Raw genomic sequence first — 20,293 nt, 5'->3', positions numbered from 1 at the left:
TGGCTATTGTTGCTTTTATTAGTAGTGTGAAATAAGAAGACAGTTAAATAAGTACAGATGTATCTCTGGGATTTGTTATAAGGCAAGGGTAAGGAGTTATGAGGTCTTAACAAATTTCTGATCACTTAATGGAATGGAAAAGAATAACATCATGCGTAGATGGTGTAAGAAGGAGCTGTTATATATTAAGAGGAAGGGAAGAGTAAAGGAACTCGGTATATTCCATTTTCTGTAAAAGAATGAATATTAGGAAGACTTTCAGATAATATTATATGGTGCCATTAAGTTTTAGGATAACTTTTTAATAAATTGTAGATAGTCTTATATTCCTATTCTGTTGTTCCTTACTTTTAGAAAGTAATTAATATCGAAGTTTAGATAATGTATTTGACTTTTCTGTTTTTCTAGGAGTTTTTAAGAGATATCTTCAATCTCCTGTTTTTGTTGCCCAGTCTGAAAGATCGACAACAGCCAAAGTGCAAGTCACATTCTTCAAGAGCTGCTGCTTATGATTTGTTAGTAGAGATGGTAAAGGGGTCTGTGGAGAACTACAGGCTAATACACAATTGGGTCATGGCACAACACATGCAGTGTAAGTGTTCTTCTTTACCTTTCATCTTTATAAATTTTGAATGCAGAAATGAGATTTTGGAAAGCGTCTTTTAAAGAATTCAATTCACTCACTTTAACAACTTAAACCATTATTGATAGAATAGGAAAGTTGAAAAGTAAACATTGGTTTGAACAAACAAGTTTGAAGAGTTTTTTAAATAAATATTTTAAATACTTTAGCTTCTTTTAAGTAAAATAATTTAGTGTCACATAAAATCAAATTTTTGACAGTCAAGTTTGAATTTTTAAGAGAATGAGTTTAGAATGTATTCTAACAGTTTATAAAATTATAAAAAATATTTCATATAAACTAGATAACTAGTGGAGGTCATGGCTGTTAATAATAACCAAATATATTGAGTTTAATAGTTTGTTTTGGGGGGCATCTTTTCTTCCCTCTTTTCTTCAGCAGCCCATGCACCTTATAAGTGGGACTACTGGCCTCATGAGGATGTCCGGGCAGAGTGTAGATTTGTTGGCCTGACTAACCTTGGAGCTACTTGTTACTTGGCTTCCACTATTCAGCAACTTTATATGATACCTGAAGCAAGACAGGCTGTCTTCACTGCCAAGGTAGAGTTTTTCTGATATTAAAAGACTTTTAAAAAAGCCCAAATTTTAAAATTTTATTTATAAATCTTGGTTAATTTGTGGTGTACTAAAGTAGTTTTTGAGGAATTATGAGTAAAAATATGAGAGAAAAACTCATTATATAAGTAGTTAATGAATATATTTTCATTGTTTTTACACTTGAGTAGATGACTCAGTAATTTATTTCTCAAAGGAACACAGTTGTAGAATGTACACATTCAGTGTATACAGTAAATATTTTCAGTAAAAATAAATAACATTCTTAATTACATAGAAAATAAGCAAAACAAACTAGGGAAATACTACCAGAATCACCGAGTATGTTTCTTTTATATAAATGAGTTTGTGGGTTCAGTTTGTTTGGATAAGTTCTGCTTCACTTATTTTTTTTTTATCACTTTTTCTTTCTTGTCTTCATTTTGTTCATTGTGGATTATTTTTTAATTTGCCTTGTCTAATAAGTTCTTGGCAAATTTTTTGGTTTTTTGTCAATGGACCTTTATTTTATTTTACTTTTTAAATTTTTATTTATATGCAGTGCTGAAAATCAAACCCAGTGCATCACACATGCTAGGAAAGTACTCTACCACTGAGCTATGACTCCAACCCCTTGCAGATGTTTTTTATGGTTGTATTTTTATTTTTGTTTTCCTCCATCATGTAATCTTTATCTCCTCGCTTTTTTCCCCCCACTAATGAAATTGTATGATTCTTTATATGCCTTCAGTGAATTATTTAATATGTTTAAATTACTCTTTGAAGTCTCCAACTTACAGTATACTCAAGAAGGTTTGGGTTTTGGCTTTGATTATATGATTTTTTTGTGTATGTGTATATGGAGGTACTAGGGATCGAACCCAGGGGTGCTTTACCACTTAGCCATATTCCCCAGGTTTTTTGTTTTTTATTTTCAGACAGGGTTTTTGTTTGTTGTTTTATACCAGGGATTGAACCCAGTGCCTAACCACTTAGTCACATACCCAGTCCTTATTTATATTTTATTTAGAGACAGGGGTCTCACTAAGTTGCTTTAGGGCCTCGATAAATTTCTGAGGCTGGCTTTGAATTTGAAATCCTCCTAAGCCACTGGGATTCCAGGTATTCACCATCATGTATATGAATATTCTTAAGTTATCAGCTCTGTAGATTGAGTGTAACTACAAAGTAGTTCAACAAGAGTTTCATTAGCTTACAGAAATTTTTATGACTAAAGGTGGTGGACCCATCTTCATAGTTTTATAAAATCATTAGTTATCAGAGAAGCATTTTTTCAGGGTTTTTTTTGTTTTTCCTGGTGATTTGACCATATTTCTTGTCGTCTCTTCATATTAATGACCACTTTTAAGCTATTAGTAGTGTCAGGAATTAGCAGTGACAGAAAGAACACTCAGATAGGCTAACTAAGACTCCTAGTGGTGTTTTAGATTAAAAACTGAACTTAGATCTGAACACAGTGGCAGTATAATCCCAGTATTTTGGGAGGCTAAGGCAAGAGGATTTCTAGTGTGAGGCCAACTAGGGCAATTTAGCAAAACCCTGTCTCAAACTAAAAATGAAAAAGGGTTGATGATGCAGCTTTGTGGTAGAACCTGCCATGTATGGGATTCAATTCCCATCCCACACAAAAACCAAAACAACAACACAACAACAAAATACCATGTATAGTGGTGTATGCCTATACTCCCAGTGTCACTGGAGGCTGAGGCAGAAGAATCCTTAGTTCAAAGCCAGCCTCAGCAAAAGTGAGTCACTAAACAACTCAGTGAGACCCTGTCTCTTAAAAAATACAAAATAAGGCTGGGGGTGTGGCTCCTTGGTCAAGTGCTCTTGACATTTATATCTACATAGAAAACTCTTAATAGAATTTGACATGACTTTGGAAAGTTGATGCTTTAATACCAGAACTTCCGTTGTTTTTATTATCCCCTTTTCACAGAAAGATTGACCAAAACTACATGTATTCTGATATAGAAAGTATAAAATTTTACCATTTGTTAGTGTACAGTTCTGTGGCATTAAGTCCATTCACATTATTAAGCTTATTGTTTTTTATTCTGAATTAGCACTTTGCATATATCAGATATATTATATGTTAGAAAATGTCATTTGGTGTGACTATCATAAACTCGTGAAATATTAAGCCTCGTTTGTCAGGAGTATGCTATAATTATTTTTGCAAAGTATCTAGAAAGTGTCCAGCATGTATGTGAGTCTCTCTGGTAAGGTCAGTGTTTTTGTCTAAGTCCCTAGCTAGATTCCTGAATCTGAGTTTTTGGCAATTTAGTATTTAGATGGTTGTCAAAGATCATGACCAGTATTCCTCTTTAGTTTCCAGAATATGCCATTCCCAAAAAAGTAAAAATATGATTAGATGGTGATGAAATATTGCTTACTATTATGGTCAGTATTATTTTTCAATGTATTGATTTACTTGTAAAAGACAATTCATTGAATACTTAAAATGTTTTTTCTTGTAAGTCAACATGTACCATGTAAGTGTTGATCTTGAAAGCAATGTTTCTAAGATTTATTTATTCAGGTTTCTTGACATAATGGTGATAGCTTTATTTATTGTAGAGAAAAAAGAGTTCCAGTTTTTTGAATGCTGTAGTTGCTAAAAAAGAATAAAAAGTGTATTTTTCCTGCAAATAGCTAAAAGGATGAAAACAGATACAGTGTTGAGCACTTTGCATGACTTTGTTTGCTAGAATGTCCAATTTACTACCATCAACAAGTTTTGACGAAAGTTTTCATTTTCAGTATTCAGAAGATATGAAACACAAAACTACACTTCTAGAACTTCAGAAAATGTTTACATACTTAATGGTAAGTTCCAGAATTGTGGTGAGAAACTAATTCGATATGCCATCTGACAAAAGCTAAAACACATGGAGATTTAATTTTTTTAGTTACCTGTGGTCTTGTCAGTTGTTGTCTATATTCTGTTAATTTGTACTTGTGTCTGATTTTTTTTTTTTTCCCCATCACAGAGTTACCTCTTTTAGGCCTTGAGCTTTCTAGCTGATTTCTCTTGCCCACTTAATTCTTACCCTCAAATGTATAAAAGTAATCATTGATCAAAGGTAAAAAAGATAGCAAATCTCAAAATTATTAATCCCCTGCTTAAAACTTGTCAATGATTCCTCAGGATGTACAGAATGATATTCATAGTCCTCTCCCATGGCACATATTGTCTATGATTTTCAAGTTTATCTTCTTATCCCTCCCCATATCCAGACTCAACGTTCAGTATCTGTACCCCCTTTGGAGTCCATTACTCTGTTGCTTTCTTACTTGTATAGATATTTATGCAATTACACCTGCCTGCATCACTGTCACTCCTCCATTTTCATTCTGTTGTCAGCCTTGGTTTTCAACCCCTTAAACAGGACAGAGAATTCACAGACTCGCCACAGTGTTTCCAGGTCTCCATGCCTTTTACTTTTACCTTTTGTATTGAAGTTTGAGTACAGTTATTATGACACAATTTATTCTTGTATTTTTCAGTTACTAATACATAATAGGGACTGAAAAAATAGTTCTTTTGTTTTTGTACTACGGATTGAACCCAGGGGAGTATTACCATGGAGTCACATCCTCAGTCCTTTTTATTTTTATTTTGAGACAAGTTCTTGCTAAGTTGTTATTACTTGTGTAAAACTTATAATCCTCAGGCCTTAGCCTCCAAGTCACTTGGACTACAGGTATGTGCTGTCATGCCCAGCCTGAATAAATTTTTTTTAAAATTAAAAGATTTAATAGTCATCCCTTGATTCTGTTTTTAATGCACTTCTTAAGAGAGCAGGAATGTGCCATTTGCACTGAGATACAGAACACTATTAACTTGTGTGTGTGTGTGTGTGTGTGTGTGTCTGTGTCTGTGTGTGTGTGGTGCTGGGGATTAAACTTGTGGCCTTAGTGCATGAAGGCAAGCACTCTACCAACTGAGCTATATCCCCAACACAAAAACTACTATTTTAAACTATAACAACAACAAAAAAAAAACTATCGAAAAAGAAAGTTCAATCTGTAGAAAGATTTATTCAACCTGGCATGATGGCACTGGTGCATGCCAGTAGTCCCGGTAATTTTGAGAGGCTGAGGCAGGAGGATCGAAAGTTTGAACCTAGCCTGGGCAACTTAGTGAGACCCTGTCTCAAAAATTAAAAGAGCTGGGGATGGAGCTGGAGTTGTGGCTCACTCGCAGAGCACTTGCCTGGAAATGTGGGGCACTGGGTTCAATCCTCGGCACCACATAAAAATAAACAAACGAAATAAAGATATTGTGTCCATCTATAACTTAAAACAAAATAAAAAACAACAAGCTAGGGATGTAGCTCAGTGATAAAGAGCCATTGGTTTCTGTTCCCAGTACACCCTTAGACTCCACCCCCTCCAAAAAAAAAACTTACTACAAATGTTTTTGTATTTATGCTTCACAATACAAATTGGAGTCCTTTGAATCAAAGATTTCTTACAGAAATTTCTATACTTAAAAATAGTTTCATTTAAGCATCTTTTGGCACTGAAACCATTAAATTTAAATTGGTATGATTATGCTAAGTGAAGCTAGCCAATCCCTAAAAAACAAATGCCAAATATCTCCTTTGATATAAGGAGAGTAACTAAAAACAGAGTAGGGACGAAGAGCATGAGAAGAAGATTAACATTAAACAGGGATGAGAGGTGGGAGGGAAAGGGAGAGAGAAGGGAAATTGCATGGAATTGGAAGGAGACCCTCAGGGGTATACAAAATTACATACAAGAGGAAGTGAGGGGAAAGGGAAAAAAAAATACAAGGGGGAGAAATGAATTACAGTAGAGGGGGTAGAGAGAGAAGAGGAGAGGGGAGGGGAGGGGGGATAGTAGAGGATAGGAAAGGCAGCAGAATACAACAGACGCTAGTATGGCAATATGTAAAACAGTGGATGTGTAACTGATGTGATTCTGCAATCTGTATATGGGGTAAAAATGGGAGTTCATAACCCACTTGAATCAAAGTGTGAAATATGATATGTCAAGAACTATGTAATGTTTTGAACAACCAACAATAAAAATTTTAAAAAAATGAAACAAAAATGAAGTTAGGAGAACCTTGTAATTTTACCCATGTTTTATTGTTTTTGTTCATTCACTTAAGAAGCTGTTGTGGCTATTTTCTTGGTATTGTTTAACAAATTCTTTTGGTTTATAGGAGAGTGAATGCAAAGCATATAATCCTAGACCTTTTTGTAAAACATACACCATGGATAAGCAGCCTTTGAATACTGGGGAACAAAAAGATATGACAGAATTTTTTACTGATCTGATTACTAAAATTGAAGAAATGTCTCCAGAACTGGTTAGTACTTGAATACTGAAAAGTTTCTTTGAAGTTTATGAAGATTTGCCTACATTTTCATTTCTGACTTTTGTTTGTTTTACATTAAAGAAAAATACCGTCAAAAGTTTATTTGGAGGTGTAATTACCAACAATGTTGTGTCCTTGGTAAGTATTTTACCTGGCTTTTGCTTTTGGAGATGTTAATGTATTTTAGCTCATTACAGTAAAAATTACTAATTTTTGACTATTGATCATTCAGGATTGTGAACATGTTAGTCAAACTGCTGAAGAGTTTTATACTGTGAGGTGCCAAGTGGCTGATATGAAGAACATTTATGTGAGTAACATTGTATATATTTTAGACCTTTTATATTTTAATTATTTTGATATAACAAGCTTGTCATCTTGAAAGAAAGTTAACATTTTTATGTTTTCATGTATATTATTCTTGGCCTGCTGATCAAATAAAATTAAAGGTAGGCCACACAATATTTTTTGTCCAATCAAAATATAAATACTTAGCTCTTTAAAAATTATAGTAAGATTCATGAGGGGAAAAAATGGTATTCTACTAAACAGTCACTGTTTTAAAACAAATTTGATTTATTCTGCCCAAATTGTAATTATTGCCTTTTCTTCTTCTTTTTTTTTTTTGTTCCATGGCTCTTTAATTTATTTATATGTTGTGCTGAGAATTGAACCCAGTTCCTCACACATGCTGGGCAAGGCTCTACCACCGAGCCATAACCCAGCCCCATTTAATGCTTTTTGTATGTTTACATGCTGTAAACAATAACAACACGAACTTTTAAAATGTGGTTTTATACACAGGAGTCTCTTGATGAAGTCACCATTAAAGACACCTTAGAAGGTGACAACATGTATACTTGTTCTCATTGCGGGAAGAAAGTACGAGCTGAAAAAAGGTATGCTGTTTGAAATACAATTTTTATCCATTTTATGTACTGGTGATTAAAACAAGAAGTGCTTTACCCCTGTGTTTTCTCCCTTCCCCTGGTATAGGCCCCTGACCCCCTTTTCTAGATAGACATGGTCTCCTTAAATTGCCTACACTAACTTCACACTTATGAAGATCCTGCCTCAGCCTAAAGTTCCTAGGATTACAGACTTGTGCCACTGTGCCTGGATGATTTTTATCATTTTGATAAAATCATCCAATGGAAGTAAACCAAACTAGGGATAAAATAAGATTAAACTGTGAAAACTGTATGTTTAATGTAAACTCAGCTGCTTGGATCTCAATGTCGTGCAGTAACTTTTCATTCATTATTCAGTGAATTATAACTTGGTATATAAATTCAGTTACAGAAAGAAAGTGGGACTCACTAACCTTGTGCAAGAAGTCTAATTTTTAGAAGCAGACCCAGGAAAGGAAGGAAAATAACCATTTTTATAATAATTTACATTTACGCCAGGTGCAGTGGCACATGCCTGTAATCCCAGCAACTCAGTAGGCCAGCCTCAGCAAAAAGTTAAGCACTAAGCAACTCAGTGAGACCCTGTCTCTAAATAAAAAAATACAAAATAGGGCCAGGGATGTGGCCCAGTGGTCGAGTTTCCCTGAGTTTAATCCCCGGTAAACTCCCTCCCGACCCCAAATCATATTTCCTCTTAGGTATCTAGCTTTAGTGACTTCTTTCATAGGTATCTTTTAGTATTTTCTGTTTAGCAGGTACTACTCTCATGACTACTTGATTTTATTCCTTTAATCCTCACAGCATTCTTTTTAAGTAGTTTTTATTTTTATTCCCATTTTTATAGTGAAGACATGCAAACACAAAAGAATAGAGACTTTCCAAATTCTGATCTGTAAAATAGTGTAGATGAGCTGATTTTAGGGAGATAGATAATCTAACAGAATTCAAGTTCTCTTTAATTTGAGTTCTCTGCAAGAGAACCTTTGAAAGAGGTCTGGGTTAGAGTTAGATTTAGAAGTTAGTTAACTTTTGAGTTAAAGACTATTGTATAATTTTTTCATGCTATGTTCAAGCTGATTCTTTTTATGTATTGATGTTATTTTAAGTTTCTGTATGCAGTTCAAAAATACTTTTCCTCAGTGTAAATTTTTCAGAGGATTACCTGCAAAATAGTAGTTTAGGTATCTTCAAATAAAAAATTGATTTACTTTATAATTCATATCAAACATCTTATAATTTTTTATTATTTCATGATCCATGTTTATTGATTTCTTTAATCTTTGAAATGCTATTTTTTCAAAGAATATTCTTTTGCGGCCCGGGTTCGATCCTCAGCACCACATACAAAGATGTTTCAAAGAATATTCTTATGGATTCAATGATTAAACAATAGATGGATTGGCACAAAAAAAGGGTTTTTATTTTTTTGTTTGTTTTTTATTTTTATTTTTTGGTACCAGGGATTGAACCTGGGGGCACTCAACCATTCAGCTGTATCTTCAGCCCTATTTTGTATTTTATTTAGGGACAAGGTCTCACTGAGTTCCTGTTGTTGAGGCTTCTATTGTTAAGGCTGGCTTTAAACTCACAAGCCTCCCCAGCTGCTGGGATTATAGGCATGCACCACCATACCTGGCACAAAAGATTTTTAAAGCACCCTATGTTCTCTCAGATTTTCTTTTTGACCTTTAAATTCATCAAATATTTACCAATGTCATTCTGATTGTTTACCTCTCTACTGTATGCCCAGTAGAATATGATAAGAGTGTTTATTTACAAACCAAAGTACATGTACTCTTCTTGGCTTCTATAGTGAAAGTTTCTTAAGGGCTATAAATTGGTAGGTTTAGGATAGACTGATTAAATACAGGTGTCACATTATCATTGAATGATACATAGAAATTGGATTAAAAGACCAGTTTATGCCATTTATCATTAGGAATAAAAGGAGAGCGATAAGACCTTGTATCTGTAAGAAGTCCAACAGAGCTGGTTGTGGTGGTATATACCTCTAATCCCAGAGAATAGGAGGCTGAAGCAGAAGAATCTCAAGGTTGAGGATAGTATCACCAATTTAAGGAGATCCTGGTTCAAAATTAAAAATAAAAAGGACTATGGATATATGTAGCTCAGTGGTAAATTGCATTTGGATTCAATCCCCAATACAAAAAAAAAAAAAAAAAATCAGGTTTAGGCTAGCCTTTGTCAAGTTGAGAATTCATATTAATTAGTAATGGAAAGTAAGATTGGTAGCATACAATGACATCAAATGGTTGACATCCACATTTTTTAATTAGCTTCAATCAATTATTTAGATATCAATATATCTTCATAAGAAAGAACATAACTGATGCAAAGAACTGAGGCCTAAACCATCCTAAAAGTACAGAGAAAAAAGTGACAAGAAAAGGAAAGTTAGCAAATTGGGATGGTAATCAAAAAATTGGGACAGAATCTCAAAAATAATACCTTCAATTGACATAGTTCACAAAGATGAAAGAATATGTTAGCAGAATAAAAGTATTGGGTTTGTGAGCAAAATAGTCATTCATTTTTCATGTTATAGGAGTAGAAGCAGGATTGTTAGATTACATGGCATTAGGTATAGACTATTCATTTTGACAAGTTTGACAGTAAAAAAACACAGGGAATATAGAAGCTAGAAGGAACTTTGGGACCAAAGAATTTTTTTGTTAGATGAAAAGATCTATGTATGTCAGAAGACAGAGAATGAGAAGCGTCATCAATAAGGTTAAGAAAATATTTTTTTCAGGTCAGTGTGCATTTGAATGGAATACTATTCTTTGGCTCAATCTCTATAAAACAGGTTCGTTGCAAGAGAGAAAAGCCATGGATAGAACTAATCACATGGAAGCAGAGCTATGCAAGCAGTTATAAAAAAGAAGACTAATTCCTGTGAGAATTAGGATTAGGGTAAGAAGAAGGACTTAAACAGAATGAGAATCAATCTAAAGTTACCTACTATAGAGGAATATAATGAGTCAGTCATAGATAATTGAGGGGTTTGCTCAATTGCTTAGGTCCTTCCTAGATTGCTTTGGCTGGCTTTGAACTAACTGCCTGCCTCCTGCCTCAGCCTCATGAACCACTGGGATTACAGGCATGTACTACCATGTTCCACTGATTCTTATTATTTAAGGTGGGAAAGAAAACTTAACCAAATACCTCCTTCTTGCTAGAGTATGATGTGCACTTTTTCATGCTTCCAAAGTATGCATTGATATCTTTATTGCTATTTTTTTAAAAAAAGTTTTTAGTTATAGGTGGATACAATGTCCTTATTTTACTTTATGAGGTGCTAAGGATCAAACCAGTGGCTCACGCATGCTAGGCTAGCACTCTGCCTCTGAGCCACAACCCCGGCCCTCATTTGCTGTGTTCTATTATGATCTTTAATTTTTCTTACCTAGACACAGGATATCTCTTTGAAAAAAGGGGGAAAATGTCATGTAAGTGTTTCGGGGGGTGTATACCTTCAGTAAGAGTGTGATTTAGAATACTACTTTAAGTTGGTTATTGAAAGTAGGGATAGTGTAATGTTAATGAAACTGATGATCATTTTGTTTTGATTTTGTTCTTTGGCGGGGCGGGGGTGGGGTGGGGAGGTGGGGAGGAGGGCAGGAGGCACTAGGGGTTGAACCCAGGGTGCTTTACCTCTAAGCTACATCTCCCACTGTTTTTATTTTTTATTTTGAGACAGGATCTTGATAAATTTCATTGAGCTTTGCCAATTTGCTGAGGCTGGCCTTAAACTTGAAGTACTCTTACTCAGCCTCTCCCCAAGTCACTGGGATTATAGGCATGCCACACAGCAAACTAAAGTATTTTTGAATGACAATATTTAGTTAGTAAGTTTGTTTGTTTTTTACTTTTCAGGGCATGTTTTAAGAAATTGCCTCGTATTCTGAGTTTTAATACTATGAGGTATACATTTAATATGGTCACTATGATGAAAGAAAAAGTGAATACACACTTTTCCTTCCCGTTACGTTTGGATATGACACCCTATACAGAAGATTTTCTTATGGGAAAAAGTGACAGGAAAGAAGGTAATTTTCTATCTTTCTGTTGTGTGTGTTATAAGTCTCCATAACAAGGAAATCATAAAGCTATTATCAACTACATAGTTAAGAAAATTAAACTGAGTCTTAGAAATGAAAATGTTTTTAAAGACACATTAATTAGCCAATAAATATGTAGTATTCTACTAGTATCATGTTTTAGGTATTGGAGACATAAAAGTGGAACAAGATAAATATGGTTGCTGCTCTTGAGGAGCTTAGATCTAAGTGGGGTAAGTCTTATGTTGAACATGAAATTAAAAGTATGATGTGTTAACAATAGAAGAATCAAGACTTTCATGGGAAGGTAATATTTAAGCAGAGATAGGAAGTTCAGTAAGAGTTCAAAAGAAGTTAGAACTCCTGTGTGGGAGGTTGGGGAAGTGCTGGTTAATGAGACATGTAAAATGCAGTGGTCAGAACATTTTTTTTCTTTTGTTCTTAGGTCATATTATAATATTTATTTACTATGTAACCATTAAAAGAATTTTAAGCAGGGAGCTGACAAATAGGTGAGCCTTTGGGAAAGATTATTCTAAAATGGATTAGAGAATGATGAAAGGTATGTAGAGAGGCCATTCTTATAAACCACAGTGAAGATTGTGGCTTAAATAAGAAAGAGTGCCAAGGGAGATGAGAAGTATATGTATTAATAAGACTTTATGTAGTTAATAAGACTTTATGACTGAATAAATGCATCCAGTAAATAGTTATTGAATACCTATGTACTATGTAATTTGTGAGAATACAGTGATGACAAAAACAATATAAGCCTCCCATGAGGCTTATATTTCAGTTGGTTGGCTTCTAGTGGGTGGGAGTGGAAAAGGGGACTCTCTTGTTTCCATTTTAAGCCACTGGATGAGGGAATATTGATGTCAGTATTTCAGAAAGATAACAAGAATAAAGGAATGTGGTCTTAAGAATTAAATGCTAAGGAGAAAGAACTGTTCTAATAAGAATAGGACTAAAAATAACAAATTGAAAGTCTTTGGTTATATTTATCAGAGTAATTTTATTTGCATGTTGCAATAGGAAGGCAGATTGCAATGAGTTAAAGATGACACTTGGTAGCTGGGTATTGTGGTGCACACCTGTAATACCAGTTACTCCTGAAGCCAAGACAGGAGGATCACAAGTTCAAGGCCAGCCTCAGCAACTTAGTGAGACAAACACACACTAATAAAAAAAGGACTGGGAATATAGCTGTGTGATAAAGCATCTCTGTTTTCATTTCCCCTATACCATAAAAGGGGAAAAACACAAGAAATTGGCACTTAGTTCATAACTAGATAAGCACCAAATTATTTCTTCATGAGACCAATGCTTTTTTAAACTAGTAGATGTGTGCCTCAAGGACTATAGGATTTAGGAAAGGAGATCAGTAAGAGAAGAAAATTGACAGCGTCTGGGTCTTACCTTTTCTGTTTTTCTTTCTACTAGAGATTGAAGCCAGGGGTGCTTAACTACTGAGTCACATCTGCAGCCCTTTTTATTTTATCTTGAGACAGGGCCTTGTTTAGTTGCTGACGCAGGTCTTGAACTTGGAATCCTCCTGCCTCAGTCTCCCAGGGCACTGGGATTACAGACATGTGCAATAATGTTTGCCTTGCATTTTCCGTTTTTCCTTAGCAAAAAGTTGCCTTTTACATAATGAGAATCTTGGCAGCATCTTATTTACATTTTAAAGATATGAGGAAGCCACCTTACTATGCTAGCTTTAGGAAAGAGAACTAAGTTTTAATCTATAGCTTCAGCTTAGCACTTCATGAGTGTTCAGTAAATTTTTTACCCTCACTAAATGGCAAATAAGAGATGTAAACAATGAATATAGGTTGTTGTATCAAAAGAAGAACATACTGTTTGTTTGAAGATGGCAAGTAAAATGCGAAGGAATATGGGATTAGAGAATTCCCTTAGGATATGTGTATATTAAGTTTCAGGAAATGGTCCAATAGGGGGATATTTGAAAACAAAAGTAAAGTTAAAAAGCCGACTTGTTTATATACATCTTACTTTTTACACCTCTTATCAAACCATTTGGAAAACTGTAGTAGGACTTTGTAATATCTGTGCTTTGTTGTACTGTTCACTGATGACTCCATGCTTATAGGGAGCGGAAATTTGTGCCAAGGTAAAGGATTTTGCTAGGCTACTAGTGACACATTCAGATTCTGCAGACCTAAATGAACCCATCCATGCTTCTCCGCCAATGTTTTGACACTTCTTTTTACCTAATTGTAAATTCACTATCTAGTGTAGACTATGTGTTCAAGTTAACCAAATCTGCTCTTTTTTCTTGCTCTTAATTCTACTTTTTTCTTGTGTGGTGGTGGGAGATATATATAAGTCAAAAATCTTCTTCAAACTTTTGAAACAATTCTGTGATTTTTTTTTTCCTTAGTGCCTTTTGAGAACTAGATTTTATATGTTTGGTGATGGAAAGTGTATCTTGTGTTTTGTTTGTAACTACACAGACCTTCATTGTGCTTTCTATTACCTGATGGATATTTGGAAGCGTGATTACCAGTACAGTGCTCTATTTTCCTTGAGACTAAAAGGCAAAAATATGCTAATGTTTTTTTTAGGTCTGTGTTTGCCAATTTCTAATACAGATAAAATTGAATGAAATATATATTATGTATTTCAAAATCCTGTCAGATTAAATGAACATTTTTATATTTAATATATTGTGGTTTCCTATAATTACGTGCTAATATCTGGTTGTTTCCCAGTTATTTGTATAATATGTTCCTTAGTTGGCTATGAATGCTGAATTACTAGCAAATAGTTGTTTTTATACCTATTTAAAATATAAAGTAGTTGTGCCTATTTTATATACAGAGTACAAAAAGTGATCCTAATATGTCACTGTTAGGCAGTTATCAAAATTATTGCCATTTTATGTACATTATTTCAGGTTTTAAGGAAGTCAGTGATCATTCAAAAGACACAGAGAGCTATGAGTATGACTTGATAGGAGTGACTGTTCACACAGGAACGGCAGATGGTGGGCACTATTATAGCTTCATCAGAGATATAGTCAATCCACATGCTTATAAAAATAATAAATGGTGAGTTTTTAAAATGTTTTTTTGCTTTGAATTTTTAACTTTCTTCCCCTCTTTTCCCTGTTTTTAAGGTATGAGTTTAAAGTAGTTTTCAGGTGTATTCAGTTTTTAACTTTCTGAAATGAATAAGGAAAAGAGAACTTTTAAATGAGAATGACTTTCAAAAAACTATGAATCAGTTCTTAAACTTATGGGTCTCTGAATTCTCGAGCATTTGATGAATGCTTTCCTCAGAAGAATAAGCACAGATTTTTATACACAGTCTTAGGAAATTCACAGTCAAAATTGCTCATTCCAAATTTTACCTTCTCCGTATTCATTCACTTTGCTGAATGTCTTCTATAGGGTGCCATAAAGTCCTCATGTATGCTAATTGCAAGTTATTTCCATGTTCTACTCTAGAAAACCTTGCCTTTTCCTACCCACACATTTTATTTTCTTTTATGAAGTTAAGAGTGGGAAATTATTGAGTACCAAAAAACTGTTTTGTGGTCTTTGGATATCCTCTGTAGATAGTATATGTATGCCTAGGAATTCTGCTCAGTTTCAGGGATATTGCTTTGAACAAATTAGACAACTGTTAATTGATCTGTAGTTAGCAAAATAGTTTCATTCAGCTGGTACTTCTCACCCATTCAGTCGTTGTGTCCATGGTGTCATTTACTTTTCTTACCAATTTCCATAAATATATTTTGAATCTTTTTGGGTAGTTATTATTTTTTTTCCCTTTCTTTCTTTACTTTTTTGGTACCAGGGATTGAACCCAGGGCTATGTAGCCACTGAACCACATCCCCAGCCCTTTTTATTTTTCTTTTAAGACAGGGTCTCACTAAGTAGCTGAGACTGGTTTTGAACTCATGATCCTCTTGCCTCAGCCTCCAACACTGGGATTACATTTGCATGCCACCATGCCCAGCTTCCCAGCCCTTTCTTTAAATATTTTTAAATAGAGCTTCGATGAGTTGCTAAGGCTGGCTTTGAACTCTCCATATCCTGCCTCAGCTGCCTGAGCTACTGGGATTCCAGGTGTGTGCCACCATACCCTGCTTGATCATAAATTTTGAAATGGTTATCTTTGAAAGTTCCCACATCTATCTATCTATCTATAACTCTCTCTCTCTCTCTCTCTCTCTCTCTAGAGAGAGAGAGAGAGTGTTTTTTGAGAGAGAGAGAGAGAGTTTTTTTAAATATTTATTTTTTGTTTTGTTTTGTTTTCCTCGGACACAACATCTTTGTATGTGGTGCTGAGGATCTAACCCGGGCCGCATGCATGCCAGGCGAGTGCGCTACCGCTTGAGCCACATCCCCAGCCCTCTTTTTTTTTTTTTTTTAAATAATATCTATGTTTTAGGTTTTTTTTTGTTTTGTTTTTGTTTTTTTTTAAGGTGAACACAGTATCTTTATTTTATTTGTATGTGTTGCTGAGGATTGAACCCAGTGCTAGGCAAGCACTTTACCACTTGAGCCACAACCCTAGCCCAGAAAGTTTCAAAGACTAAGTTCTCTTTCCCATATACATGTTATATTTAAATAAAGTTTCTATTCCTTGTTTTTGTTAATATTAAGTTGTAATGGATTTATCAGTATTTTTTTTTCTTTTGTGGTGCTAGGGATTGAACCCAGAGATTTGCACAGGGTAGGCAAACACTATACCACTAAGCTACATCCCCAGACTGATCTGTCAGATTTTAAGGTGGTCATGACTGTTAGGAAATTCCATTCCCAACTTCTAGTAGTGTCCAGGAGTTGTAAAATCAAGAACTTGTTAGAATTTAACTCATGAAATAATAATTTGATCAGTATTTGCCACATATTAGCATATAATCTCAATATTGTGAAAGTAATAGCAAGTATAGAGATTTATTATATACACGCATATTGATCAATGCTATGTGTTTTGTTTTAGGTACCTTTTTAATGATGCTGAGGTAAAACCTTTTGATTCTGCTCAACTTGCCTCTGAGTGTTTTGGTGGAGAGATGACGGTAAGTTTTATTTAGGAATTATAAATGGTTTGTGACTTTTCAGGTATCATAAAATCCAATAACAAGGTTTCATAACTTTTTTATAACTGCTATTTTTATATCCAAAGTTTATTGATATGTATTGGAAGTTTAGAACATTCATAGTATACACAAGACACTCAGGAAATATTTAAAAATTACTGTTTTTGCCCTCAAGCAGTCTGATCAAAAAGTTAAGTCTTAAAAATAGAGGTAAATAATAGTACAGAAATTAAATTATATTGCCAAGAGCATTATGATGGAACATATTGTTTACATGAATTCTATGGAATTAGAGCAAAAAGAAATTATCATTTCTTGATGTAATCTCAAAAATCTTGCTCAAGGAAGTCTTTTTATTATTTTAATGCTTTTTGAAGGTACCGGCAATCTTACTAACACTAGTTATGGGTTAGAAAAGGAACTCCTTTGTTAAATAATTTATAATAGAACATTAAAAAGACATTTTACTTCTTCATCTGCTATTTATCCTGGCATAGTACCAGTTTCCTGAAAGCTGTTTTAATAGGAGCATTATTGGGCTAAGGATGTGGCTCATTAGTACAGTGCTTGCCTAGCATATGTGAGACCCTGGGTTTGTCCCCAACACCAGGGGAAAGAAATAAACCTGTTGATTCTCACAGGTCAGAAATTGAAATAACTTCTGGCTGTAACCATTCTAGGTTTTAATGAAAGACTTCTCATTGCTTCTTGGTCCTCTTGTCTACTGTTCTGAATAGAAAGCATAGTCCATTTGCTAACATTTGGAAATGTGTAGGAAAGAAAAGTTATTATTTACTTAGCATTCAACCTATCACTAAATCAAACATCTCTAGATGTTATTTCTAGGACATTTTTTTTTTTAATGGAGTTTTTCCTGAAAAGAAAGGGATAAGTTAGTTGCAGGGTTCTCTTAAAAGGCACTTAAAAGGTAGTTTACCAAATCACAGGTCCATTTAAAATAAAAATTTTAAATAATTTAAATAAGTTAAAATAATTTAAAATAAAATAAATGTTCTTTTATATATTTTTGATAAAGTACTTTGAAAAAAAAGTTTTGAGTCTGTGTTTTCAGAAACAGATTTCTCTCTTACCATTGTCATGCCCATAATCCTCCTTGTCAGTTGCTCCCTGCCCCCTTTTGGCCTTTTAAAAAATATTTTCTGTCACAACCTAGAATTCTGCAGAATTACCAGTAGAACTTTAATATCTAATGATTTATTAGACCCACCACTGAACTCTATATTCCACATGTGCAGTTTTCTCTATAAATTAATCCTCCTATATTTCATGGTCTATCTTACTTAGATCTCATCTCTCATACCTTCACTCTTCTCTTTCCTTCTGTTTTGTTTTCTTTTCCATGATTTCTTTTGTGATATCTTTGGTTGACTGATGTCTTTTTCTGATACTTAGTTCTCTGTCACCTGTCAGTTACATTCCTTATGTATATACTAACAAATCCATTTTATCTGCAAAAAGTATTAACTCTAAGGCTCAAACTTTTTGTTTTTTTAAGAATTGGTTGAGTACATATGGATAATATTTTGAAATCTCAAAATATATGACAACATTTTGCCTATAAAGTATTTCCGTAGTATTTTTCTTATTTACAGGGTTACTGAGAATATACAGTTTAAAATTGATATTTCTACCTACTTATCACATTTACAAAAATTAGATCCAAACCAACTGTTTCCTTGCCTCACCTTCTTTTTTACACGGAAATTTTCTATCTTAGTTTTATAGCACTCTCTATCTGAAAACCATATACATGTGTTTTTTATGAATGCAGTATAATTTGAAAACTATTTTCAACTGTATTAAATAGCTGTTTATGAAATAATTTTTACATAAGTATAGCTGAGTAAATTCATTTTGTAAAGCAAATTTTTTTTTTTAAACAGACGAAGACCTATGATTCTGTTACAGATAAATTTATGGATTTCTCCTTTGAAAAGGTAATCATTTATTTCGTGTATCATAATTTCATAATTTTATATTGTTTTCTTCTACAATGTCTAATTTTAGAGTTATACCTTGTCACAATGAAACTATACTTTTTTTTTTTTTTTTTTTTTTGCCTCTGAAAGACACACAGTGCATATATGCTGTTTTACAAGCGTATGGAACCAGAAGAAGAAAATGGCAGAGAATACAAATTTGATGTTTCATCAGAGTTATTGGAGGTAAATGTTCATTTGACTTTGGTAGTAGTTTGAAATATTTAACTGTTTATGCAAGGAATTCTACAGGCTATACAACATTGATATCTGTAGTTCCCAAGTAGATTTTTTTTCTTCTTTTTTGTAGATTGAATCCAGGGGTGCTCTAACCCTGAGCTACATCCCCATCCCTTTTTATTTTTGAGACAGTGTTTTGCCAAGTTGCTGAGGCTGGTCTCAAAATTGTGATCCTCCTGCCCTTGCCTACCTACACTAGCTGGGATTGTAAGCATGCCTGGCTCCATGTAGATTTCAAGAATATTTTAGTCAGCAGTCTTGATAATACTGACATAAGACAGGAGAATGAAAAATATGTGAAATTAAAGGAAGTTGAAAATAATTATCGGAGAAAGTGAAGAAAAATTAGAAAGCTGAAAGGATTAATGGAATGAGGATATGCTCACAAATGATTCATGAGGTTGATAATTTTCTCTCTTGTATTGGGTGGTTTGTTCCTTCTTCATGAATCAGATAAACATTTAAGTATGCATTTAAGATTTGGAGGTTTTGTTTTTGTTGGGTTTGGGTAGTGCTGGGTATCAAATGCAGTGCTTCATGAATACCAGGCAAGCACTCCACCACCAAGTTGTATACTGATCGTAGAGTGCATTTGAAATAAATTTAAAATTTATTTTGTATGTCAAAAAATGTCTCATTTGCAATAATGAGGCTTTTTCTTTGGTGGTGGTGGTAGTATTAGTACATTATTGGTTACATAATGAAATGTGTATCATGTCCGTGAAACACAGGAAGCCATAAATATAGAAAGTAGATCTTCTCCAGAAAGGAATACCTGACAAATATTTTTCCATCTAGACTTTTACTATAAGGAATAAAATAATTACTTTTTCACTGTTGGAATCAAGTCTTAAAACTGGTGGACTTGGATATAACTTAGTAGAGTTCTTGCCTTGCCATGCACAAAGCCCTAGGTTCAATCTCCAACACACACACCCCACACACACACACACACCAGAAAACAACAACAACAAAATAAAAAACAGGGGGCTGGGGATGTGGCTCAAGCAGTAATGCGCTCGCCTGGCATGTATGCGGCCCGGGTTCGATCCTCAGCACCACATACCAACAAGGATGTTGTGTCCGCCGAGAACTAGAAAATAAATATTGAAAATTCTCTCTCTCTCTCTCTCTCTCTCTCCCTCTCCCTCTCCCTCTCCCTCTCCCTCTCCCTCTCCCTCTCCCTCTCCCTCTCCCTCTCCCTCTCCCCTCCTCCCTCTCCCTCTCCCTCTCCCTCTCCCTCTCCCTCTCTCCTCTCTCTCTCTCTCTCTCTCTCTCTCTAAAAGAAAAAGAAATATACAATTAAAAAAAAAAAACAGTGGACTTGGTTGGAACATAGCACATAGCTCTATGGTAGAATGCTCTATATAAGGATTAAAAATATTTAACGGCTGTTAACCTACATGTGAAATAAAATGAAATTTTAAGG

General features: G+C 34.3%; 1 protein-coding gene across 2 annotated transcripts in view; it reads left to right on the top strand.

Annotated features, from left to right (window-relative positions):
* Positions 1-20,293, top strand: part of Usp34 (ubiquitin specific peptidase 34) — a 220,606-nt gene that overhangs the window by 151,435 nt on the left and 48,878 nt on the right. For both annotated transcript variants that reach the window (XM_026387219.2, XM_026387217.2), the window contains exons 42-53: positions 409-592; positions 1,025-1,185; positions 3,964-4,029; positions 6,398-6,544; positions 6,635-6,691; positions 6,786-6,863; positions 7,358-7,452; positions 11,362-11,534; positions 14,467-14,620; positions 16,525-16,603; positions 18,529-18,582; positions 18,715-18,810. In XM_026387219.2, the coding sequence (XP_026243004.2) occupies positions 409-592; positions 1,025-1,185; positions 3,964-4,029; positions 6,398-6,544; positions 6,635-6,691; positions 6,786-6,863; positions 7,358-7,452; positions 11,362-11,534; positions 14,467-14,620; positions 16,525-16,603; positions 18,529-18,582; positions 18,715-18,810 (1,344 nt within the window). The remainder of the gene's footprint in view (positions 1-408; positions 593-1,024; positions 1,186-3,963; positions 4,030-6,397; positions 6,545-6,634; positions 6,692-6,785; positions 6,864-7,357; positions 7,453-11,361; positions 11,535-14,466; positions 14,621-16,524; positions 16,604-18,528; positions 18,583-18,714; positions 18,811-20,293) is intronic.

This window comes from Urocitellus parryii, chromosome 12, assembly GCF_045843805.1.
Source record: "Urocitellus parryii isolate mUroPar1 chromosome 12, mUroPar1.hap1, whole genome shotgun sequence".
In the NCBI taxonomy this organism is placed as follows: Eukaryota; Metazoa; Chordata; class Mammalia; order Rodentia; family Sciuridae; genus Urocitellus; species Urocitellus parryii.
This window is presented reverse-complemented; position numbering and strand designations above follow the sequence as displayed.